The sequence below is a fragment of the Trichomycterus rosablanca genome, chromosome 6 (genome assembly GCF_030014385.1).
Source record: "Trichomycterus rosablanca isolate fTriRos1 chromosome 6, fTriRos1.hap1, whole genome shotgun sequence".
NCBI lineage: Eukaryota > Metazoa > Chordata > Actinopteri > Siluriformes > Trichomycteridae > Trichomycterus > Trichomycterus rosablanca.
In genome coordinates, this window is record NC_085993.1 from 3,751,169 (window position 1) to 3,777,462 (window position 26,294).

Genomic DNA, 26,294 nt, shown 5'->3' on the forward strand with positions numbered 1-26,294 from the left:
TTGGTCCTGGATTCTGTAAAGTTGCTTTGAGACAATGTTCACTGTAAAAAGCTCTATATAAATAAATTTCACTTGACTTGACCTTTATTTCCCTCACCTTTTAAATTCCTCCACCCTTCTTCTAATTCACTTAATCTTCCTCACCCCACAACGTCCTCCACCCTTTATCTTCCTCTTCTTCCTCACTTCCGCTTCTTCATGATCCTTTCTTCATCTTTTTACTGTCATATTCTTTTCTCTTCATCTTTCTTCTCACTTCATTTTCCTCCTCCATTTATCTCAATATCTTCAACTTCCTCCAAACCTCAACTTTCTCCTTACTTTTTTTTCCTTCACTTTTATTTCCCTCCCTTTATCCCTGCTTCACCTTCCCTCTCAGTTTTTTCCCTCTTCAATTCATTTTCTTCCTGCCTTTCATCTAATTTTTCCTCACTTTATCTTTTTCTTCCCTCCTTCACTGTTCCCCTCACTTCATCTTCTTCCCTGTGTGAAGTCCATTTTTCTCATGACTACGAGGGTGATACAGAGGGGAACGCAAAGCTCACTTCAACCTGAGGGCTGAATTACTGCTCACTGACCTTTCTGCACAGTCCTTTTAATCTATATATTTATTTAAGCTGTAATGTATAAATATACAGTATATACAGAGAGAGAGAGAGAGAGAGAGAGAGAGAGAGAGAGAGAGAGAGAGAGAGAGAGAGAGAGAGAGAGAGAGAGAGAGAGAGAGCGAATCCCAAAAGCCATTACTGCCTCCTCTCTATTCAGCTCAGTCATGTAGTGCAAATCTGATAAAACTTGTAGTGCATCACAGTCTGAAGCTTTTGTTTTACTTGATTTACACCACTGAGCAAAAAAAATGGCCAAACCCAAAAGTTCTTTAATGGTCTGTGACTAACAACAAATCATTGGTCAGAAAATGAGCAAGAAGAGTGAGAGAGAGAGAGAGAGAGAGAGAGAGAGAGAGAGCACTCCTGAGACTGCACCACCGTTTGCTCCTCACTACTGCAGTGAACTGTTGGAGGAACGAGCTTTAACCAGTGAACTTCACTTATTATCCTCTTGTAAGTCAAACTAACATGTCATCCATAACATTAAAACCACCTCCTTGTTTCTACATTCACTGTCCATTTTATCAGCTCCACTTACCATATAGAAGCACTTTGTAGTTGTACAATTACTGACTGTAGTCCATCTGTTTCTCTGCGTGCTTTGTTAACCCCCTTTCATGCTGTTCTTCAATGGTCAGGACCCCCACAGGACCACCACAGAGCAGCTATTATTTGGGTGGTGGATCATTCTCAGCACTGCAGTGACACTGACATGGTGGTGGTGTGTTACTGTGTGTTGTGCTGGTATGAGTGGATCAGACACAGCAGCGCTGCTGGAGTTTTAAACACCTCACTGTCCTTGCTGGATTGAGAATAGTCCACCAACCAAAAATATCCAGCCAACAGCGCCCCATGGGCAGCGTCCTGTGACCACTGATGAAGGTCTAGAAGATGACCAACTCAAACAGCAGCAATAGATGAGCGATCTTCTCTGACTTTACATCTACAAGGTCGACCGACTAGGTAGGAGTGTCTAATAGAGTGGACAGTGAGTGGACACGGTATTTAAAAACTCCAGCAGCGCTGCTGTGTCTGATCCACTCATACCAGCACAACACACACTAACACACCACCACCATGTCAGTGTCACTGCAGTGCTGAGAATGATCCACCACCCAAATAATACCTGCTCTGTGGTGGTCCTGTGGGGGTCCTGACCATTGGAGAACAGAGAGAAAGCAGGCTAAAAAGCATGTAGAAAAACAGATGGACTACAGTCAGTAATTGTAGAACTACAAGTGCTTCTATATGGTAAGTGGAGCTGATAAAATGGACAGTGAGTGTAGAAACAATAAGGTGGTTTTAATGTTATGGCTGATTCTCTATACAGAATCTGTTCTCTGTGTGGTTGGAAGAAGGGAGGTGAATCCCCACTGGCAACCTAAAAATACTTAGTGCACTCGATAGGTCGGAAAATTGCTTGCTTTATAGCCTATGTAGTGCACTTATATAAGGACTAGGCAGTGATTTGTGATTAAGCCTTTAGGGCGATGTAAATGCTCAGTGACAGCCTGCCCTTTTCTAGTGTGATTCGGGGCATAAAACCGTGATCATAGAGAATACCAGACCAAATAACAGACCCCCCCCTTCCAGCATTGGACATAGTTTGGTCACAGAGGGGTCAGATTGCTTTGGCTTGGGAAGTAAAGAGGTCAAAATCATGGTCGTGTTTGCTGTAAACATTTCTATGAAGTGTAGGATAAATAAATGAACTGACTTACCACAGATCTTCATGCCCAGTTTTCGTGTACAACCGTGTGCAACCCCATACCACCCATCACCTGCTGCAAAGAGACAAGAGAGGGCTTCTGAGTACATTTACATTTTCATCATTTAGCAGACGCTTTTATCCAAAGCGACTTACACAATGAGCAATTGAGGGTTAAGGGCCTTGCTCAGGGACCCAACAGTGGCAACTTGGTGGTGGCGGGGCTTGAACCGGCAACCTTCTGTTGTCCAGTACCTTAACCACTAAGGTATCACTGGCCCCTGAGTATATCTGACATTTTAGATTGTCAGAAAGAGGTGGTGAATAAGGGCCTGAAAATGTGTGAAATGGAGGCTGTGGTGTAGATGTACTGAGCAGTGCACAATCAGCTTATAGCATAAATAAATAAATAAATAAAATAAAATAACCGTATTTAATTCATCCTAGTAAATTAAACAATGTTGGAATGTTACTATGTTAAAAAAAAGAAATACGAGAGAAAACTATGGCTTTATACTATATTAAAAAGCCATTAATTATACCATGATTTTAGAAAAGACATTATATTTCTACACTATGTATTTCTGTATTTCTATTCTATGCATTTATGTGAACATTTATTCATGTAAAAAAGACACAACTGAGCACAATTTCAAACGTTCGTTTAAGTTACATTTATTTGTACATTTTAGTGTCTCAAAGCTGTCCAAATCAGCTCCCTAAATTAGCCTGAAGTGCACTTTACATACGGTCCAGTCCCCGTGTGGGAAATGGAAAGTAGGTTCTGGACCTGATCCAGCAGTTCCTGAGACTCTGCAGGTCCCCGGAGATGCTGATGAAGAGTGATGCACCGCCGGTACAGAGACGTTTTAAAATAGCATGAAATGAGGGTCAGGACAGAAATTAATGGTGCAAAACGACGCGACTGATTTGCGCTGAAAATGTGGATCTCCATCAGGGAATTAAACAATATATAGGCTAGTTCAGAATGAGCGAACAGTCATAAAGTGGCAAAGACGACCAGGAATAAAACAAGAAATAAAACAAGAAAACAAACAGGGAGAAACCAGCTCAGGAGATTATAGCGACACAAGTATAATAATTATTATTATTATTATTGGCATTATTATAATTATTATAATTATTATTATTATTATTGTTATTATTATTGTTGTTATTATTGTTATTATTGTTATTATTGTTATTATTATTATTGCTATTATTATTATTATTATTGTTATTGTTATTATTATTATTATTGTTGTTGGTATTGTTATTACTATTATTATTGTTATTATTATTGTTATTATTATTGTTATTATTATTATTATTATTGTTGTTGTTGTTGGTGGTATTATTATTATTGTTATTATTATTGTTGTTGTTGTTGTTGGTATTATTATTATTGTTATTATTATTGTTATTATTATTATTGCTGTTGTTGTTATTGTTAATAATAATAATAATAATAATAATAATATAAAAATTAAGTACAATAATGACAACAAATCATAGTAATAATATTATTAAATAATGCTACTACTGATAATAATAATAATAATAATAATAATAATAAATTGAAACAATAATTAAAATTAGTTAAAATAAAAGTTATTAAATTTACATTTTCGGCATTTAGCAGATGCTTTTATCCAAATCGACTTACAGTAGTGTCACATATTGTCTAAACAATTGAGGGTTAAAGGCCTTGCTTAAGGGCCCAAAAGTGGCACCCTGGCAGTGGTGGGGCTTGAACCAGACCTCTAGATTACTAGTCCAGTATCTTAACCACTAGGCTACAACTGCCTAATTATAATTTTAATAATAATGACCAATTGTAGCTATAATAATACCAATAAAAATAAATACCAACACTAAATAATAATAACAAAATATATTAACAGCAACAATAATAATAATAATAATAATAATGTAAACATTTGTAGGTTAACTTCATTTTTGAGATACAGTAAAGCACAGTCTATTGGAAACACCGCACAATGACATAAAACATAACCGTGTGTGCGCTCGAGTGTGTGATGGGGGGTGAATGTGTGTGTGTGTGTGTGGTTCTTACGGATCAGTAATCGTGAGATGGAGACTGGCAAAAAGATAATAGAAACACACACACACACACACACACACACACACACACACACAGAGAGAGAGCGAGCGAGCGAGCGAGAGAGAGAGAGAGAGTAATATACGTATATACACTCTCGGATGGACTCTCGCGCTCTCACTTTTCTGAGTCTTTCTATCAGAGGAAAATTGCCATAAATTGGCCAATTACACCGAGTATGAAGGAGCAAAATCTGCTGTTTCTAAGCAACAGCATCACATCGTGCTGGATTTGTGTTTTACAGAAGGAATTCCGGTCGCTTTTCGTATTTAAATGAAAGGAAAAGCTTTAAACGAAGCGGATTTGAGTCTGTTAGTGCGTCAGGTTCTGTTTTAGACTGATAAAGCGGGTGAGCTGCATTAATATTCACACCCCTGTTATAGAGGATGATTTCCCTCATTTCACTCATTATGCTTTCTGAGCCATTACAGACTATCTGAACTGCACAGGCGCACTCCAGTGAGAGCTCCATTCATGTGAACCAAATTCAAGAGCCATTATTAGAACATCAGCACATAATGACCTGCACAAGTCACAAACTCAGAGCAAATCTGTGCTTTATTATTGTATTAATAATTATTGTATTAAAACAAATAAATGCAATAAAAAATTAAACATTTAATTCCAATAATTGCCTTTAATTTGTCTTTATCAAATGTTCTTATCATAGATTGAATGTTATTATTATTATTATTGTTATTATTATTTATTGTTTTTAATATTTTTTTATTATATTTATTATTATATTATATATTTTTTATAATTATTATCTGTAGTAATAATAGTAGTAGCAGTAGAAGTATTGTTTATTCATTTGTTCATTCATCCGTTGATCTATTTTTTGCTAAGCTAACCCTTTCCTTGTCAGGGTCCCGGTGGTCCTGGTACAAATACAGGACGGAGTGCCGATTTGTCACAGGGCATCACACACTCATACATGTGCAGCAACTTAGAGCAGCCAATTTAAGAAGGTAACCGGACTACCTGCTGAAAAATGAGGGAAGAACATTTAAAGCTCCTTACAAAGAGCAGATACAGGATCGCACGACTCATGTTGTTGTGCAGCACCACTGCAATTATTATTATTATTATTATTATTATTACTGTTGTTGTTGTTGTTTATTATTATATTAATTAGCACCAGGTTTGGGGACCAGGGTTTAAACATTGCCCACATCCACCGCCTGTGAGGAACCTCGCGTGTTTCGTGCTGGGTGCTCCGGTTTCCACCCTTCACCCAAATAACAGACCGTTTATACCACGTAATAATTTTCTAAACTTCCAGTTGAACGTGTATGTGTGTGTGTGTGTGTGTACTCACAGGAAGCTGGAGGTCGGAGATTAGATGAGCTCTGATCCTCGGCGGCGGCGGAGGAGGATGAAGCCGAAGCCTCCATCATCATCAGATGATCAGATGTTCACCCACTGAGAAGACACAAAAATATCAATCTAATTTTTTTAAATCGTCACTTGAAGAGGCAAAAAAAAAAATCAGAAGTGTATTTTAATGACTTTATTTTAAACTGAGGACGCAACAGGGTCATGGTTATTAATGTGTAGATGTTATACTGTACATGAGCAGTATTTTAGATTCCTTGTAATATAAAATATTTAGAACATCTGTTAAATAATTCTGTAAGTGAGAACAGTCACGATTATTGAGCTTCAGATCACTAAGAAAATTCCACAGTTTTTTCCTAAAATCAGTGAAAAGAGAGAAACAGAACCAGTGATGTTACTGTCAGGCAGAAATAAATCAGCTGACATTCCAAACCGCTTTTTACCTAAAATCATTCACCTCAATTCAATTTTTGTGAGGTCAGTTTTTTCCTTTTATTATACAAACACAATACATAAAAATATTTAGAAATAATGGTACAGATTATTTTTAGATAGATTTTTCTGCTATTTAAAAATAAATTGACTTTGTGTTGGACGTTCCTGTGTGTTTTATACAGCTTCCAATAAACGTGATTATTTTATCAGTTTTACATCAGTTGATGACCAGTAATGTATTTAAAAATGAGGTTTAAAAATAAAGAATGTAATTAAATGTAATTAAAAATAAAATCCGTGTACGGGCTCAAGAGTCCTTTATTTTTTATTAGAGTATTTATTTAATTATAAATTAATATTTATATATAAAATTTATATATATAAATTTACAATTTATGTCGTATTTTATGTCGTATCCAAAAGTGGTTCTTTAAAAACAGAAAGAAACATACAAGTCATTTAAGGTACAAATGTATTAGGCATCTATATTTAGTTTATGGTGGAATATTTTCTATTGTATTTTTTTTATGTTTGAACATCCAGAGAACATGTACTAGATCGGTTTTCCATCCCAGTGACATGAAGATGTACATTTTAGTACTTCAGTTTCTGAGACTCTAGCTTAGACAAACCGCCCAATTGAGGCTTAATGATCTGGCAAGGCTGATGTGATTGAGGGCAACAAGATGTGAAAGATGTGAAAGATGCTCCCCTAAAATAGTGCCTGACGCCCCTGCATTACAAAAACCTCTTTATTAAATAAACATTAATGCAGTTTTTCTTTAAAAAAAAAAAAAGCAAATTAAACCCTTTATTGTATTTTATTTTAATATTTAGTCGGTGTGCTGAGAAACGACGTTTTTTTGACTGAACGGATGTTAATATAAGCACGAATCTTTCTTAATGACAGAATATTTTTATTGTCACCTTTAGGCAAATGTTGTGTTAGTGTGTTCCATGATTCACCTTTTTATCAGATAAAACACATTATTCATTTACTGAATGACGACTGATTTGTCAATTATTAAAAAAACACAAAAAAACATAAATGAGTAAATTATGATTGGTCCAATTAATGCAGACCTATAAAAAATATGTATTTACATCCTCATCTCATTTATTTTTTAATTATAACCTAAATGTATGCTCCAGTTCTTACATTATATATTGTGTATTATTTTACTTGATTTGATTTACTAAAACAGACATTTTTAATGATCACTTAAAATATAATCGCAAAACGATTTTGTGATCAGGGTGCAACAGAAATGACTTGGTTAAAATCCTCATGCATCTATAATGTATAACTGGATACTGATATCAGTGCATGAAGATAATTTAAACTGTTTATAGACACAAATCAAAACAGGTATCTAAACAAATTATAAAGAAAAAACGAAATTAAACATGCTTGATGTCCGTCGCCCTAAAGAAGTTTCAGTTGCATTTCAGTCTGATGTAAAAACAACATTATATGTTCCAGTTTGCATTTAATATGTTGCACATTATTGTTTCAAAATAAACTGTAACTCAACAAACTCCTTGTCAATTAATATATATATTTTTTATTTTATATTCTTCAGCAATTTCCATTCGCCACCAAATCCTTCGTTTAATCTCTTCAGCTACATCACTTATAATCAATATGTGTGAATCGGTGCAAATGATTAAAATGAAGGAAAATTAAGGAAAGATTCTAAGCTCATTTAATCACTTAATTGTTTATTTTCGTTTTATTTCTTATTTATCCTCCTGTGGTTAAAACTGTCCAGTATTCTGGCGCTGTGAGGTTTTCATAGGTGAGATATTTTTGATAGTCCGTCATAAATCAGGTCTAGTTTATTACACTGAACTCAACACTGTAGATTTACAGCTTAAACACATTCAAATAAAAAAAACAAGCTCTGATTAAAGTTCTCTTTTTATTTTTGGATATGTGTGCAGGTAAGTGTCTTCTGAACGAGTTCTTGCTTCAGGTTTTGTATTGATTCCTCTATTAAGCTGCTGTTTATAAAGCGCACACATCAATCACTGTCAGACAGAAAATTAATGAACACTGCACTCATGTGGTAAATGATTCTGTGTTTCAAATGAGCCGAAACATAAGTGTTTTATTGACCTATTTGGGGGAAAAACACGCGCACACACGCACACAACCACAAAAAAAATATGTAAATGAGTTTTTAAGTGATTGAAAATGTACACACAATGCACTACTGTTCATACATTCGACCAGCTCTTAGAATCATGTGCAATAGCAATGCAATACTATATGCATTCTTTCATTTTCACGCAAATCACACAGCAGTAAATGTGCAGTGAATGTGCAGTAAACGCATCTTACCGGTTACAGGTGTGTTTCAGACACTTAGTTCCAGCTCTGTGTGAAGCACAAATACCGAAGTGTGTGAATATACTGCAGCTTCAAATCAGCTAATTCTCAGATCAGAATGCTCCACAGGACGAACCCCCAGCAGCCAGCCAGTCAGCCAGTGTGTTCCAGTTCTGATTTCCACTTTCCAAGCCTGAATCGTCTCAATTTATCCGATTCACGCGCACGCCTGCGCGCGCATTTACGCGTGAGTCACCCCAAAATGTGCAGCGGGGTGAGCAACATGCACTCTGTGCTGCGGGCTGCACGACGAGGGGTACAGGCACTGTCACTTCAGCTTTACAGAACCATTACTGCCCACACTGAGGGGTACAGACAAGTTTCAGCCTCACCAAAGCATCCATCATATCAGACAGAGAGGGGTGGGGCTAGGAGGGTAAATTTAAGAGATGGAGGGGATCCCATTAATGACATCTTATTTCTGGGGTTTGATTTCAGACTGTCCCCTCCTCCCCCCACATGTTATTTCACTTGTTTACGACCAAAACATCCAGCCCCTACAATCTAACTACTACATTTATTACAACCCAAAAATCTAATTCACAGTGGTGCTTATACAGTTACACGTACCCACCACCAGGGGCGACACACAAAACCACACAGGGTATGTAGCCACAAGTATGCACTCACCTCTTCTGAACATAGAAACAGATGTTTCAGATGCACCTGTTGTTAGCAGGTGTATACAATCAATTCTATCAATAAATGACACACTTCCAAAAGTTTGGAAAGTTTCATTCCAGTTCCTGTGACCATTCCAGACTGTGACCTTGTGGACAAAGTAAGATCCATAAAAATATAGTTTGATGAGTGTGGAGGACCTCACTATTACTGAACACCTTTCTGATGAATTCGAACTTTTTTTTAATAATGCATTCTCTCCCCTTCTTCTCCTGATTTTTTTAGCGCGTTCAATTTTTACCTAATTGCGTTATGGTTCCTCTCCACTGGTGCTGACCCCTGCCCCGATTGAGGAGAGGGAGACTGACACACGCCCCCTCCGATGCGTGTGCAGTAGCTGACTACATCTTTTCACCTGCACGAGGCGAGTTCATATGCAGATCAGCTTTGTGTACAGAGTCACACCCTGATCGCATTATCTCTCAACTCTGTGCAGACACCATCAATCAGCCAGCAGAGGTCGTAATTGCACCAGTTATGAGGTCCATATCCGGCTTTTTTCCCCACTCTGTATGAACAACAAGCCAATCGTTGTTCCAATCCATGTAGCTGAGTTTCGAACCAAAGAGTTAAAAATGTCAGCTCTGGTGTGCTAGTGTGTTTTACCGCTGTGCCACCTGAGCGGCAATTGTGACTTTTTTAACTGAAAAAGCATAAACGCCCACAGCCCCTGATTTACTGCTGTGCCACCCGGGCACTCTTCAGTTCCACTGAAAATAATCAGCATCAGATGCTGCGATTCTCGTTGGGAGTGCTGAGGATGGGTGAGATTAGGAAGGAGTTTATTAGAGAGACAGCACAGGTTTTCTAAAATGCGGTAAAGCATAATCTGGGGTAGGCGCCCAGGTGGCGCAGCGGGATATTCTGCTAGCACGCTAGCTCCGAGATTCTGAACTCCTCGGTTCAAAACTCGGCATTGCCAGCAGTCGGCTGGGCGCCATCTAGCGGGCATAATCAGAAGTGCCTGCAGTAGACACGGTTCTGCTAGGGCGGGATGACTAGACTATGTGGGTGGGATCTTTAAACGCTGTGTAAGGACCCTGATTAGCAGATAGAGACACGCCTGTGCAGAATGCATAGGTGAAAAAAGGCTTCTGCTAAGAGCTGCGCGTGGGTCGGAGGAGCCGTGAGCAGCAATATACCCACCACGACTGCAATCAGGGATCCACCAGCAGCAGAAGACAAACTCACTTCGCTAAATTGGGGAGAGAAAATGCGTAAATAAAATAGAAAAAAATAATAATCTGAGGTTTGTTTATTCTCTTGAATCTTTATTTAACTGATGGAAGCAGAAAGAAAAGATTTCCAGTGTTTTCACTGATCAACTTTATTGAATGCTTAAAACACACAAAATAAGAGTGAAAAGTTTAAGAATATTTTAGTTCCATCACTGTTTGGCAACATTCCACATTAAGCAGGTAATTCTCAACAGGTAAGAGAATCTTACCTAAAGCCAGATCCAAAAGGCATCTCAGATGGTCCAAAAGACGAGTGGAGATGTGTGCTGTGGTCATATGAGTCCATGGTTTAGTTTGTTTTCAGGAAAAATGGACCATCCAGACTGTTATTAGTGAAAGGTGCTGAAGCCAACATCTGTCATCTGAATCAGTGCTTATGACGTGTGTTATTTGCATACAAGGTACCACTGACACTGAGGCATATACTGGGATTTTAGAGAGACACAAGTCATCGTCTTTTCACAATGTTGGTCTTATTTTAGAAAGACCAACACATATTAGGAAAAATATATAAAGAAATATAAATATCTAAATGTGGTTGAGCTGTATTATTAATTTTATGGTCGGTTTCAGCCAAATACATTCTTTTTATTTGACATTTATTTACTGATTTAATTTTACAGATGAATTTTGCTAGAAGTGAATCATCACCCTGAGAAGCAAACTGACTGTTTGCTATATAAAATTTCTGCATAGAGGAAAATAAGTCTTTAGAAAAATTGCAATTTTGATACTGATGTTATTTCCATGTAAATACTATCATAATGAATAAAACTAACTTATAAATATATAATGTGATGTTATGAATAGATGTCGAAGCTATGGAGAAAGAGAAGCTGTTTGGTGCTGGCTGATGTTTTTCTCCTCTACATCAGATGATGATGTGCTGCAATCAGAAGAGTCTGTGTCAGAATCTGAGCTTTCATCGTCACCATCATCATCGTCGTCAGTGCTGCCTTCATTGCCGTTATCATCAGATGTGTTGTCATCACTGCAGGTATCCTCCTGTGCTTCTTCTACAGTGATCAGATGGACACTCATCATAAACCGTACTGTACAGTCCACATGTTTCGTTCCCATTTGTCAATTAGCAAAAATTTTAGAAGCTTAATTTCTGAGCTTGATTGTAATACGATCGTTTATTTCAGTATATGGTAGACCTGCTACCTCAGTGGTTACAGCAGGGTAGTAAGAAGATTTATGACTATTAGATGCTAATACAGTCTGTCACAAAGAAAAAGAGAAAGTGAAGAAGATGAAAGCAGAGAGAAAAAGGTAGAATTTTGCCTCACCGATCAGAAGCCTCTCTTCAATGAGAGGGAGAAAGTGCTTGGCTTCTGCGTTTTCTGGTTCATAAATCAGAACTAAAATAAAAAACAAATAATAAAAAAAAGCTAAATAGTTGTGTTCTTTCCTAAAATAACCAATTAAATAAACTTCTGTTAAGAAATAATCTGATGAACAAACTCTAGACTCTAGACTAGACATGTGCTTCGCACAGCCTGGAACCTAATTACCAAACGGAGACAAACAATAAATAGTGAAGGTGTGATGCATTTCTAGTTCACTGCTTTACTCTAATTAAATCCATACAGTAGTATTACCAGGGTTGTACTTCTCAAGACAGGTCTTGGTCTTAAAACCAGTTTTAAGACTACTGTCTCATCTTCGTAAGGCTTGTGTTATGAATCTTGACTGTTAATGATATTAATCTTGTCTTAGTTTTGGTTGTTCTGAGTCTTGATCATTAAAAGTATCGTTCTGGTTAGTCCAAACTTAGTCTTGGCCATCAAACATCTTGGTCAAGGCCATTAAAGGTTTGGGTCTTATCTTGACCATTAAAGTCTTGGTCATTTTTACATTTACAGCAGACGTTCTTCTCTAGAGCGACATATAGCAGTTTGCTTGTTTATTAGCCTTTTAACGTCATGTTTTACACTTTGGTTACATTCATGACAGGAACGGTAGTTACTCATTACACAAGATTCACCAGTTCACAAGGTTACATCAAACACAGTCATGGACAATTTAGTGTCTCCAGTTCACCTCACTTGCATGCCCCACCTGGGGATCGAACCCAGGACCTTTTTGCTGTGAGGTGACAGCGCTACCCACTTAGTCACCGTGCCGCCCACATATAGAAGTAAACATTTCCTTACTCAAATACAGGTTCTAGTCTCAGTTCAATGTATCACCTTGGTGCAGGTACAGAAGAGTCCTGATGCCTGTTTTCCTTAAGTTCTGATTGGTAATTGTTTTTTGTTGAGCCCATATTTGTTTGTTTCTTGTTTGTGTTTGTTTTGGTCTTGATTTTGGTTATATGTTGGTCTTGGCCAGTTAAAGACTTGCTCTATGATATTAAGCATCTTAATTTTGGCTTGTTATGAACTGGTATAGGAAGTGGTCTTGTCTTGTTCAGTAAAATATTTATTTTAGATTTAAAAACATCCTGGTCAAATCTTGTTCCCTTTGCAGCCATTAAAAGTTGTGTTCATACGTTGGCCTGTTCTTTATACGTCTGGAATTTGTCTTGTATTTGGTTGGTATCAATTTTGTCTTGAGTTTGCCTATTAAAATCCCTGAATTTATCTTTACTAGTCCACATGTACTTACTCATTTGGCAGAGTTTCTTGGCGAGTATATAGTTTTTTTCCATCACTGCTTTTAGGAACTACAACAGAAACCATAACACACAACGTTACTATTTTTACTACCTTTTTACGATGTGTTGCTGACGAAATGATGAGCAAGTCTGGTGGGTTCCTCACCTCTGCAAGTAGCTCAAGGGGAGCAGGAAATTCAGCGGTGTCCTCATCCTCTCCACACTTTTCTTCATCTTCGTTCTCTTCCTCTCCTGTGCTTTGGTCGTTTGGACACTTTGGTAATTCTTGGTACTGGGTTTTTTGGAGTGCAGGTTCATTTCTCTGCTCCATGTACTCACTGACACAGTTATCTTCTGCAAACACAAGACTCATAACTCTGAAGTACATGTGCAGACTCTATGAGCGTATTATCTATACTCCAGGAATACAGTTAAGATCAAAAGTTTACATACACCAGTACACCTGTATAGCAGTCTTAAGATTAAAATACCTGTTAAACAAGCAAACTTAGTTATGCTGTAATAATTAGGGGTGCCGGAGTGTAAAGCTACTCTCTGTAAAACTGATATTTTACTCTTAACGATTTCACATTGTAACTACATCTTCTGTTGTTTTACCCCGAGGTGGTTCTGACGGAAACCTGTTCACCCTCTCGAGGTTCAAGGTTAAAGACTGCAAGTCGAGACTGCAGTGCCAACAATGCTGCTCCTACTAGATGTGACGGAAACCTGGCATGTTTGCACCTAAAATGTACTTATTTGTACTTATTTACTAACACTTTATTCCAATCTTTTTCATTAAAAAAAAAAAAAAAAAAAAAAAGGCACTTTGGTTCTAACAGGTTTTAGCAGAGTTGTGTTCTTCGACTGTTGTCTATCTAAACTTAAGGAATGAAATGTTCACTATGGAAGCGCTTCTGTAAGTCGCTCTGGATAAGAGCGTCTGCTAAATGCTGAAAATGTAAATGTAAAATGTAAAATGTCCATACTTTACAACGGACTTCATCACAGACTGGACTGAACAATGAAGAACTCCAATTATTGTTTTTGCTAGTTACAACTTTCAGTTCAATTTAATTTTGTGTTTGTATGATTTGTGTAAATCCTATTTATTTAAAGTTTCCTCCAGGCCACCCAAAGAGGAGGATGGAGGTCCCTGCTGAGTCTGGTTCCTCTCAAGGTTTCGCCCTGTAATTTTAAGGGAGTTTTTCCTTGACACTGTCGCCCTCGACTTGCTCAATAGGGTTTTTTTGTCTGTTGGTCCTGGATTTTGTAAAGTTGCTTTGAGACAATGTCTATTGTAGAAAGCGCTATATAAATAAATTTGACTTGACTGTTTTTCCATGAATGAATTATTTAAACAGTTTATTAAAAGTCATTAAAAAACACAGGGATGCCATGACATATGTTTCTCTTATGTGTATGTAAACTTTAGACCTGTAAACTTAAAAAAAGTAATCCCATTAATCTATTGAAAATATGGTCACTCTAATTTGTTTGACATATGCTGGGGGAAAACGATGCATAGTGGAAGATCTTGCCACTATCTTTATACTAGATCATAAATGGATTGCTCATTAATGGTATTGGTTTATTTTTCACCTGCTATAGGTATGCCCCAAACAAACTTCTACACACGTGAAACATATGGCCAAAGTATGTGGACGTCCTTCCTGACTACTAGCAATGGGTGTTGTAGACCACATCCATTGCTAATAGGCATATAAAATCAATTACACTAAATACATTGAATGCTTCAGAACTTTCTAGTTCCAGCATGACTGAGCCCCTAAGCACACAGCATCGTCTGTAATGACATAGTGTGATAAGTGTGGAGGAACTTCAGTCGTTCTGACCTTAAGCCCACTGAACAAGCACTATATGGACAAAACCACAACAATTGCTAACAGATGTAAAAAATTAGTTATATAAATGCTTCAAAATTTAAAGCAACCATTTTTGGGAAGGTCCTTTCCTGTTCTAGCGTGACTGTGCCCCTGTGGACAAAGGTCTATAAAGACATGAAGAAAAACTCGGGTTAAAGAAACTCCAGTGGTCTGCACAGAGCCTTGACCTCAGCCCCACTGAAGAGTTTTGGAATGAACTGGAACATCAATTAAGGTAATACAAAAGCTCTTTTGACTAAAGTGGAACAAATTCCCACAGACATACTTTAAAGTCTTGTAGAAGCTTGTTCTAGCTGAAAAGATCACAAAGAGGACACTATTTTAATACAATTTGTTTCTGAAATGGTATTAAAATAGAGCTTTTGATGGGCAGTTGTAGCCTAGTGGTTAAGGTACTGGACTAGTAATCAAAAGGTCACTGGTTCAAGCCCCATACATTCTTCCAAAATATTGCGGTAAACCCCGGACTAAGAATATGCAGCACCAGTTTAGGGGAGGCTCTTTCCTGTTCTAGCGTGACTGTGCCCCTGTGGACAAAGGTCTATAAAGACATGAAGAAAAGCTCAGTTTAAAGAAACTCCAGTGGTCTGCACAGAGCCCTGATCTCAGCCCAGCTGAAGAGTTTTGGAATTAACTGGATCATCAAGTAAGGTAAAACAAAAGCTCTTTTGACTAAAGTGGAACAAAGTCCCACAGACATATTTCAGTAGTAGAAGCTCTGTACAAGTCCTGTAGAAGCTTGTTCTAGCTGAAAAGATCACATCAAGGACACTGTATTTTAATATCACTTGTTTCTGAAATGTGATGTCTAACAAGCTCATGCCAGATGTCCATATAAATTTGCTTATATAGTGTATTTGTGATGATTTGGATCACTGATTTCGATCTATGCCTTGTCCATCATCACTGTCTCACCTCACAAATGCTCTTTCGATTGAATCGGCATACATTCTTCCAATATATTGCGGTAAACCCTGCACTAAGAATAAAAGCTGCAACAAATCGGGGGTAGCAGAGACAATAATGACGATTCCATTTAAATGTCAATGCTTTTGGAAGGTTCTACATGCTTGTGAGTGTGTTTTGTGGTGTGAAGGATTGGTTGTCTGTCCAGGGTGTAATCCTGCCCTGTGTACAGTGTTATTAGACCCCCTGCAACCCTGATCATGATGTCATGGTCAATGGTTTATATAATACTGGCTTATTAGCAGATAGATGAAAACACTACAGTAAACATTTCACATTTTAGAAGATTCTGTGGAGTGTGTTTTCTGAATATGACGTGTGAAAAGGCTTCAGTACCTGCATGAACAGGAGGAAAGTGTTTTGGTGGTTTGTCTTGACCATGTGGGGTTTTGTCAGCTGGGGACGGAGGGTTTAAAAGTGGACCTGCTTCACTCCTGAGAAGAGGGATTGTAAAACATAATGGAGTCGCGCTTCGTGCAGAGAATAAATGCCATAAGCATCTACAGCTCATAAACCACAGCACAAGCATGAACACAGACAGGAAACGATCCTGCCATTTCTGTTTTATAGAATTCATACCCACGCTATGAATACATGAATTCTAGAGCATGTGATAGACCCAGTATGTATTATGGTAAATGATCCGTGATATGCAGAAAAACATCAATACTTATGGTGAAAATAAAAGTTTACACACTCCTGTTAAAATGCCAGGATTTTGTGATGTAAAAAATCAAACCAAGATAAATCAATTCAGATTTATTTCCACCTTTATTGTGACCTATATTCTGTGCAACTGAATTGAAAAAACTCAGTCACAAAGAGGGGTAATTGAAAATAAGAAACTAAAATAATGTGTAGGCATAAGTTTGCACATCCTCTTATACCAGGGATGAAGCTGCATTCAGAATAAACCAATCACATTCAAACTCATGTTTAATACTATCAGTAACCTGACATCAATTACATTAACTTAGTAAAATATGGCACATTACTAAGAACTAAATGTTCCTCCAAAAACTGACAAAAATACAAGAAAACAAGCAAGATTACATTAAAGCAACATTAAAGAGGGTGCAGGTATTTATAGCAGGTACTGGTTGTCTACTACATGTGACAACAATCCCAAAGCACACCTCCACATCAACAAAAAGAATGGCTTCATCAGAAGCAGATCAAAATTTCGGAATGACCCATGCTGTCCTGTTTTAACACGGGTTTTATGATGGATACTCAAATAATAATAATAATAAAAAACAATTAAAAGATTTTTAAAAGAAATCTAAAAGATTCTTAAAAGTACACAGAAAAAGATGAAATACCGAGAGGCTCTGTGGTTTACTGCTGTCTCATCGGGGCGGGAGTTCCTCCTGGTGCCCAGGGTATCTTTCATGGGACATGGATCCACTGCCACCCTGAAATTGATTATTGGTATATAAATGTTTATATATATATACAGTGTATCACAAAAGTGAGTACACCCCTCACATTTCTGCAAATATTTCATTATATATTTTCATGGGACAACACTATAGACATGAAACTTGGATATAACTTAGAGTAGTCAGTGTACAACTTGTATAGCAGTGTAGATTTACTGTCTTCTGAAAATAACTCAACACACAGCCATTAATGTCTAAATAGCTGGCAACATAAGTGAGTACACCCCACAGTGAACATGTCCAAATTGTGCCCAAATGTGTCGTTGTCCCTCCCTGGTGTCATGTGTCAAGGTCCCAGGTGTAAATGGGGAGCAGGGCTGTTAAATTTGGTGTTTTGGGTACAATTCTCTCATACTGGCCACTGGATATTCAACATGGCACCTCATGGCAAAGAACTCTCTGAGGATGTGAGAAATAGAATTGTTGCTCTCCACAAAGATGGCCTGGGCTATAAGAAGATTGCTAACACCCTGAAACTGAGCTACAGCATGGTGGCCAAGGTCATACAGCGGTTTTCCAGGACAGGTTCCACTCGGAACAGGCTTCGCCAGGGTCGACCAAAGAAGTTGAGTCCACGTGTTCGGCGTCATATCCAGAGGTTGGCTTTAAAAAATAGACACATGAGTGCTGCCAGCATTGCTGCAGAGGTTGAAGACGTGGGAGGTCAGCCTGTCAGTGCTCAGACCATACGCCGCACACTGCATCAACTCGGTCTGCATGGTCGTCATCCCAGAAGGAAGCTGACGCACAAGAAAGCCAGCAAACAGTTTGCTGAAGACAAGCAGTCCAAGAACATGGATTACTGGAATGCCCTGTGGTCTGACGAGACCAAGATAAACTTGTTTGGCTCAGATGGTGTCCAGCATGTGTGGCGGCGCCCTGGTGAGAAGTACCAAGACAACTGTATCTTGCCTACAGTCAAGCATGGTGGTGGTAGCATCATGGTCTTGGGCTGCATGAGTGTTGCTGGCACTGGGGAGCTGCAGTTCATTGAGGGAAACATGAATTCCAACATGTACTGTGACATTCTGAAACAGAGCATGATCCCCTCCCTTCGAAAACTGGGCCTCATGGCAGTTTTCCAACACGATAACGACCCCAAACACAACCTCCAAGATGACAACTGCCTTGCTGAGGAAGCTGAAGGTAAAGGTGATGGACTAAACCCAATTGAGCACCTGTGGCGCATCCTCAAGTGGAAGGTGGAGGAGTTCAAGGTGTCTAACATCCACCAGCTCTGTGATGTCATCATGGAGGAGTGAAAGAGGATTCCAGTAGCAACCTGTGCAGCTCTGGTGAATTCCATGCCCAGGAGGGTTAAGGCAGTGCTGGATAATAATGGTGGTCACACAAAATATTGACACTTTGGGCACAATTTGGACATGTTCACTGTGGGGTGTACTCACTTATGTTGCCAGCTATTTAGACATTAATGGCTGTGTGTTGAGTTAGTTTCAGAAGACAGTAAATCTACACTGCTATACAAGTTATACACTGACTACTCTAAGTTATATCCAAGTTTCATGTCTATAGTGTTGTCCCATGAAAAGATATAATAAAATATTTGCAGAAATGTGAGGGGTGTACTTACTTTTGTGATACACTGTATATATATATTTTTTTTTTTTTTATATATATTTTCTAGAGTACCTTGTAGTTTAGCTACAGTTTTATGTAAAAATTTGTGCACTTCTAGCTAAATGATCCAGAAGTAAAAATACAAATCCTGCAACAACGTACTGTGTATGAAAAAGTACAAAGAAAAAAGATGAAATAATAAGGTTTACTTATTATATATAATTTTTTACTCTTATTTTGCCTCAACTTTTCTGTAAATGAGGTTTGTGGATTTTGGGTAATACAGTCAGTACAATGATGAAAAAATAAACACACTGTAGGAAACAATAAACATGTTTACCTGGTGTTTCCTCTCTCATCAGAGATCAATGGATGCTGCTTCTCCTCTGAGCGTGAACTCTGTGGGGTATTAGGTGTTCTAAAGACAAAAATAACATCCAAAACTGCTAACTGAACAGTAAATATACAACATTATGGGAGATAATAAAACAAATATCTGTCTGCAGGACATATTTTCTAGAGTACCTTGTAGTTTAGCTACAGTTTTATGTAAAAATTTGTGCACTTCTAGCTAAATGATCCAAAAATAAAAATACAAATCCTGCAACAACGTACTGTGTATGAAAAAGTACAAAGAAAAAAGATGAAATACCGAGAGGCTCTGTGGTTTACTGCTGTCTCATCGGGGTGGGAGTTCCTCCTGATGCCCAGGGTATCTTTCCTGGGACCAGGATCCACTGCCACCCTGAAGTAGATATATATAATTTTTTACTCTTATTTTGCCTCAACTTTTCCGTAAATGAGGTTTGTGGATTTTGGGTAATACAGTCAGTACAATGATGAAAAAATAAACACACTGTAGGAAACAATAAACATGTTTACCTGGTGTTTCCTCTGACGTTTCCTCTCTCATCAGAGATCAATGGATGCTGCCTCTCCTCTGACCGTGAAGTATGTGGGGTCTTAGATATTCTAAGGACAAAAATGACATTCAATACTGACCAACTAAACAGTAAACGGCAACGGTTACGCATTCATGTTGGGTCTATGATGCTCTGGAGTTGTGTAGCAGCCAGTGGAACTGAAAATGTTACTGATGTTTAGAGGAATGAAAATAGACTGGCTTCCACAACAGTACAGCTGATCCAAAACATACCTATGAATCCACAATGCCAGTTTTATAACCTACTGTGTTTTTAGTTGGAGTGATTTGCTTGCTGGGGTATCTGTAAATAATAAAAAAACAAACAAAAAATGACATTTACTAATTTGATTTCTCTAGGGCTCATAAGAAACATCAGAGATCTATAATGATTTACTTCAGCGTGTCTATTTTTATGATGCAATACAGCTTGTAAGGACGATATTAGTCTGTAAGACATGTTTTATAGGTAAAGCTGCTCTATAATTCTTTATGATTACCTTCTGGTTTCGGGGCTACTGCTTTTACAGCTGCTGCATCCTGTAAGCAAAAATAAAATATAAATAACGGAATAATTAATGATGAAATAAACAGAGGAATTAAGTATAAGACTTTTATTAGAAAATAAAGAGCACATATACTGTAGAGCAGAAGACCACAGTTTTTATCAGAATCACACTGTGCGTTTCTTTGTGTACCAATAGGATTGATATTTGTTTCTTTGTGTTCCAAGTCGCTTCATACAGGATAAAGATCTGGTCAGCAAGTTGTTATATTTATTGTAATGAAATCTCAGCAATCAGCAACTTCCAATAAATCAGTCAGACAAAATAGGCAAATGCTGCTTTTTTAACCGTTATTCCTGTAAATGTGAAGTGTGAACTTGCATCTGTGACTAACAGCACAAGTGCTGTGTTATATAAAGAGCCTGTACTTCACAGAGGCTCTTACTATAGCACTGTATCAGCTAAAATTAAATACGATAGTATCCAACTTGATTTAATAAAATGTAGTGAGTTACTAGAAGGCTGAATTTCATTATTAGATGTCTGTAAATAGCCCCTATTTTGGGTTTCTCATTTTTTATTGGAGCCAAGTCTGCTTAGCTTGTTAACAAAATTTATAATTTATAAATCTGCACACGCAAAATAGATTCCAAATTATTTTGATAGTGCTAAAGTGCACAGCTAAATTGTTAACTAGAGCTTAGTGTGGGACCATTTCTGACTAAAATCTTCCAGCAATGAATTAGTTTCTTACCTTTGAGGACTTCCCGACACATGCTAACCTAAAAAAAGAAAAGAAAGTCTCTTTGAATAATCTCCCATTTAAAGCACATAGCCACTGAGCATTTTATTAAGAATGCCATTTAGGTACATACAAACCCTATTTCTGGTTGGGACAGTTTGCAAAACATGCAAAAGCCAACATACGTGGTATGGGGGTGCATCGAAAATTGTTACTTCGGTCAGACAATGTCAGTTTGCATGCTTGACTTACTTGCCTGTAGTCCAGATCTGTCCCCTATTGTAAATGTATGGTGAGTATGGTCAAACAGGATTTAAAAATCCCAACAACAATGCTGCACCTGCTACACTCCTACCAGATTAACAAACTCTATCATGTCATCACTGTGTTAGATCAGTGCGTGCTGAGAATTTAATTTAATATTAGGTCAATGGGGGTCTCTATTGATTGATAAATGAAGTACAAAAGAGTGACAAAATGTACAGAGCAACAGATGAGCTACAGGTATTGTATGCCCACAAACTTCATATACAGTGTATCACAAAAGTGAGTACACTCCTCACATTTCTGCAAATATTTCATTATATCTTTTCATGGGACAACACTATAGACATGAAACTTGGATATAACTTAGAGTAGTCAGTGTACAGCTTGTATAGCAGTGTAGATTTACTGTCTTCTGAAAATAACTCAACACACAGCCATTAATGTCTAAATGGCTGGCAACATAAGTGAGTACACCCCACAGTGAACATGTCCAAATTGTGCCCAAATGTGTCGTTGTCCCTCCCTGGTGTCATGTGTCAAGGTCCCAGGTGTAAATGGGGAGCAGGGCTGTTAAATTTGGTGTTTTGGGTACAATTCTCTCATACTGGCCACTGGATATTCAACATGGCACCTCATGGCAAAGAACTCTCTGAGGATGTGAGAAATAGAATTGTTGCTCTCCACAAAGATGGCCTGGGCTATAAGAAGATTGCTAACACCCTGAAACTGAGCTACAGCATGGTGGCCAAGGTCATACAGCGGTTTTCCAGGACAGGTTCCACTCGGAACAGGCTTCGCCAGGGTCGACCAAAGAAGTCGAGTCCACGTGTTCGGCGTCATATCCAGAGGTTGGCTTTAAAAAAATAGACACATGAGTGCTGCCAGCATTGCTGCAGAGGTTGAAGACGTGGGAGGTCAGCCTGTCAGTGCTCAGACCATACGCCGCACACTGCATCAACTCGGTCTGCATGGTCGTCATCCCAGAAGGAAGCTGACGCACAAGAAAGCCCGCAAACAGTTTGCTGAAGACAAGCAGTCCAAGAACATGGATTACTGGAATGCCCTGTGGTCTGACGAGACCAAGATAAACTTGTTTGGCTCAGATGGTGTCCAGCATGTGTGGCGGCGCCCTGGTGAGAAGTACCAAGACAACTGTATCTTGCCTACAGTCAAGCATGGTGGTGGTAGCATCATGGTCTTGGGCTGCATGAGTGTTGCTGGCACTGGGGAGCTGCAGTTCATTGAGGGAAACATGAATTCCAACATGTACTGTGACATTCTGAAACAGAGCATGATCCCCTCCCTTCGAAAACTGGGCCTCATGGCAGTTTTCCAACAGGATAACGACCCCAAACACAACCTCCAAGATGACAACTGCCTTGCTGAGGAAGCTGAAGGTAAAGGTGATGGACTAAACCCAATTGAGCACCTGTGGCGCATCCTCAAGTGGAAGGTGGAGGAGTTCAAGGTGTCTAACATCCACCAGCTCCGTGATGTCATCATGGAGGAGTGGAAGAGAATTCCAGTAGCAACCTGTGCAGCGCTGGTGAATTCCATGCCCAGGAGGGTTAAGGCAGTGCTGGATAATAATGGTGGTCACACAAAATATTGACACTTTGGGCACAATTTGGACATGTTCACTGTGGGGTGTACTCACTTATGTTGCCAGCCATTTAGACATTAATGGCTGTGTGTTGAGTTATTTTCAGAAGACAGTAAATCTACACTGCTACACAAGTTGTACACTGACTACTCTAAGTTATATCCAAGTTTTATTTCTATAGTGTTGTCCCATGAAAAGATATAATAAAATATTTGCAGAAATGTGAGGGGTGTACTCACTTTTGTGATACACTGTACATAGTAGGTGTAGCATAGTTGTTCATAATAAAGTGCTCAGTTAGAGTATGAATTGAGACCTCTTGTGAAAATAACTCTATTTTGTTGATCATCTTGATTTAAATACAATACATTTTCTTTCATAGAATTTGGTATGTTCTCTATTTTCTCTCAGCATGATTCCATAATACTCCAGAGAGCAGCTTGTGATGTTACTGAATGCTCGACTTTCTGTTTTCCAGCTCCCCATGAATGCTGGATGGGGTTTAGGTCAGGAGACAGTGGAGGAACATCTATGACTGTCAGCACCTACAAGATCCACTCTGGTCATCATGTAGTTGCTGCAAAGCTTTGAGGTTTGATATTTTTTATGTAAAATATTGTAATACATTTAAGAAAAATGCAAAATATAAGCAGTTTTACTCGTGGTCCACTGCAAGTATTTAGTTTGTTTTGACCAATAATATACATTTACAGTGGTACCTTGTAACTTAACGTCCCCTACACTCAAAATCTTTGAAACTCAACACCTTTCGTCAAGAAATTTGTTCCCCTAAATTCAACGTGTTCAGTTTTTTTTTTTTTATGTATTTATTTAATTTTAAATTAACAATGAACAGCGCTTTGTTCAGCGCTCGGCTTGAGTGGTGCGGTAGTACGTCATCAAAGTGTGCATATGAGATGAAACTGCATTTGTGTGGAATAACCATCAGATTCACTCTGAAAGCTCCACGTGTATCTGTGTTTATCTGGATTTTCCTTCTGTTTCACTTTTAAACTTGTGTTACAGCTCAGGGTTCTGAGAAATTGTGAGAATCCGCTTTTTATTTCAGCGTTTTTATATTATATTTGTGTTATTTTCAGTGTATAAGTGTCAGAAACAACCCCATTATTTTACATAATCCTAAAATATATGCAGTTCCACAGGACCATGGAACGCATTAACAGGTTTCACGAACATCCTTATGGGACCTTGAAACTCAACGCCTTTTAAACTCAACGCCACTCCCAGAACCAATTGACATTGAGTTTCAAGGTACCACTGTATAATAATTAACACATTTTAACTGTACGGAACACTGTCATCTTACTCCAATTTAATGTGTAGTTAGTATTAGCATTAGTTAACCTACCTGCTCATTCTGACAAGCTTCTGAGTCCAAACTACTTTGAAACATTAATTAAAACTTAAGCCGCCACACAGGGTCTCAATAAGTTAAAGTATTAATCTAAAATGCACTTAATTGTCTTTAAAATTATTATTTTTATTATTATAGCTGCTGCTCTGTTTTGTTTTGAATGATCCGTTTACACCAACAAGCGTCTTGTTTCCACGGAAACGCTGCGTTTCCGCTTCTCGATTCCTTGAATATTTGAATCGACTCTTATTCTAATACGAATGTAAAATGCAAACATGGAGTCGATTCAATGAGTCGATTCCACGAAAATAGTTCTGGTTTGAATGAAATTAAGACATTATTCTTGTTCTTATTATTATCATCGTTATTATCCTTGTTATTATTATTATTATAAAATTATTAATAATATTGTGATTATTATTTGTCAACTTTAACAGGTTCATTTAGTCTGTTGAGTCGCAATATATAAGAGAATCGACTCTTTTTGGAATCGAAACACGAAGGACAAACCAGTCGTTCTGTATGCGTTGGACTGTAAGACTCATGTTGTTTCAATTGTTTTGGCTATTACTTTTTTATTTTCCCATTACCCTTTTGTTTGTGGCGTTGTTTGTGATGATACCTATAATGCAAATAGGATTAATTTTTAATTCAGGTCTGTTTCCTTGAATATTTGAATCGACTCTTATACTATCTAATACGAGTGTAAAATGCAAACATGGAATCGATTCTATGAGTCGATTCCACGAAAATAGTTCTGGTTTTAATTAAATTAAGACATAATTCTTGTCTTATTATTATCATCGTTATTATCATTATTATTATTATATTATTAATAATATGATAATTATTATCTGTCAACTTAAAGCTTCATTTAGTCTGTTGAGTCGACTCTGAATTCTGAACGCAATATGTAAGAGAATCGACTCTTTTTGGAATCGAAACACGAATGACAAACCCTGTTAGACTATTTACATTTTACATTTACATTTTCAGCAATTAGCAGACGCCTTTATCCAAAGCGACTTACATTACAGTTACAGTATACAGTCTGAGCAGTTAAGGGTTAAGAGCCCAACAGCAGTAACCTGGCAGTGATGGGGATTAAATCAGCGACCTTCTGATTACTAGTCCAGAAGACATGATGGAGACATGATGGACACATGGTGGAGACGTAACAGGGACATGACGGGGATATGGTGAAGACATAATGGAGACATATTGGAGAACAATAGGCAGTCCATCTATACACACATCACATGTCCTTGCTCTTCATCAGGACAGTTTGGGGCTGTTGAACACCCATGTTGTTTCAATTGTTTTGGCTATTACTTTTATTTTCCCATTACCCTTTTTGTTTGTGGCGTTGTTTGTGATGATACCTATAATGCAAATTGGGTTCATTTTAAATTCAGGTGTGGGGCTACACCTGGCACTACAACTCAGTGGCAAAGGTGACAGCTCTCCTGTCAAAGTGTTGTTGGTGCAAGCAGTTATCTAATCATCAGTGATCTGTCACATTTAGGCTGTTGTGGTTCTTTATTCTCATGGAGCTGTGCGATGTGGTGAAGAGAATAATGGATTCGTCATGTTTATGTAACAGTAGATGGATGTGTGAGTGTTCTGTCAGCAGGACAAAGAGAAGCACTTGTCCGGCTTTTGATTGTGTGACTGGAATAAAGACCCATCAGACCACTGATTGGTGCTCAGAGATAGATAATGATTTGAATGCAGAGAGTGAGTGAGAATGACCTTCAGCGAGAATGAACAGCAGGTGGAACTGGCCAAAAATAAATTACCTGCATCTGGAAAACATCTGGAAAACGCAGCCATGCGTTTAATGTCCTCTTTTGTATTGT

The 26,294-nt window shown here is 38.0% G+C and overlaps 2 protein-coding genes across 3 annotated transcripts in view; both read right to left on the reverse strand.

Annotated features, from left to right (window-relative positions):
- The window catches only part of gad1b (glutamate decarboxylase 1b), a 35,852-nt gene extending 27,002 nt beyond the window's left edge, over positions 1–8,850 (reverse strand). Inside the window, exons 1-3 of the mRNA XM_062996520.1 lie at positions 8,559–8,850; positions 5,760–5,863; positions 2,330–2,392 (exon numbers count right to left, since the gene is read on the reverse strand). Coding sequence (XP_062852590.1) covers positions 2,330–2,392; positions 5,760–5,841 — 145 coding nt within the window. The 5' untranslated portion in view covers positions 5,842–5,863; positions 8,559–8,850. The remainder of the gene's footprint in view (positions 1–2,329; positions 2,393–5,759; positions 5,864–8,558) is intronic.
- Positions 8,851–10,596: 1,746 nt separating this feature from the next.
- On the reverse strand, positions 10,597–24,586 carry erich2 (glutamate-rich 2). 2 transcript variants are annotated; one of them, XM_062996521.1, is made up of 13 exons: positions 24,430–24,586; positions 21,203–21,230; positions 20,443–20,482; positions 20,210–20,246; positions 19,903–19,992; positions 19,673–19,765; positions 19,361–19,438; positions 17,323–17,415; positions 16,337–16,434; positions 13,294–13,481; positions 13,139–13,196; positions 11,818–11,889; positions 10,597–11,541 (listed from the first exon to the last, which is right to left on the reverse strand). In XM_062996521.1, exons 1-13 carry the CDS (start codon positions 24,435–24,437, stop codon positions 11,345–11,347), a joined length of 1,080 nt encoding a protein of 359 aa, XP_062852591.1. In that variant the 5' UTR covers positions 24,438–24,586; the 3' UTR covers positions 10,597–11,344. The 2 variants fall into 2 exon arrangements, with proteins under 2 accessions (XP_062852591.1, XP_062852592.1); XM_062996522.1 differs by lacking the exon at positions 19,673–19,765 and having other exon boundaries at positions 24,430–24,583.
- Positions 24,587–26,294: the final 1,708 nt, after the last annotated feature.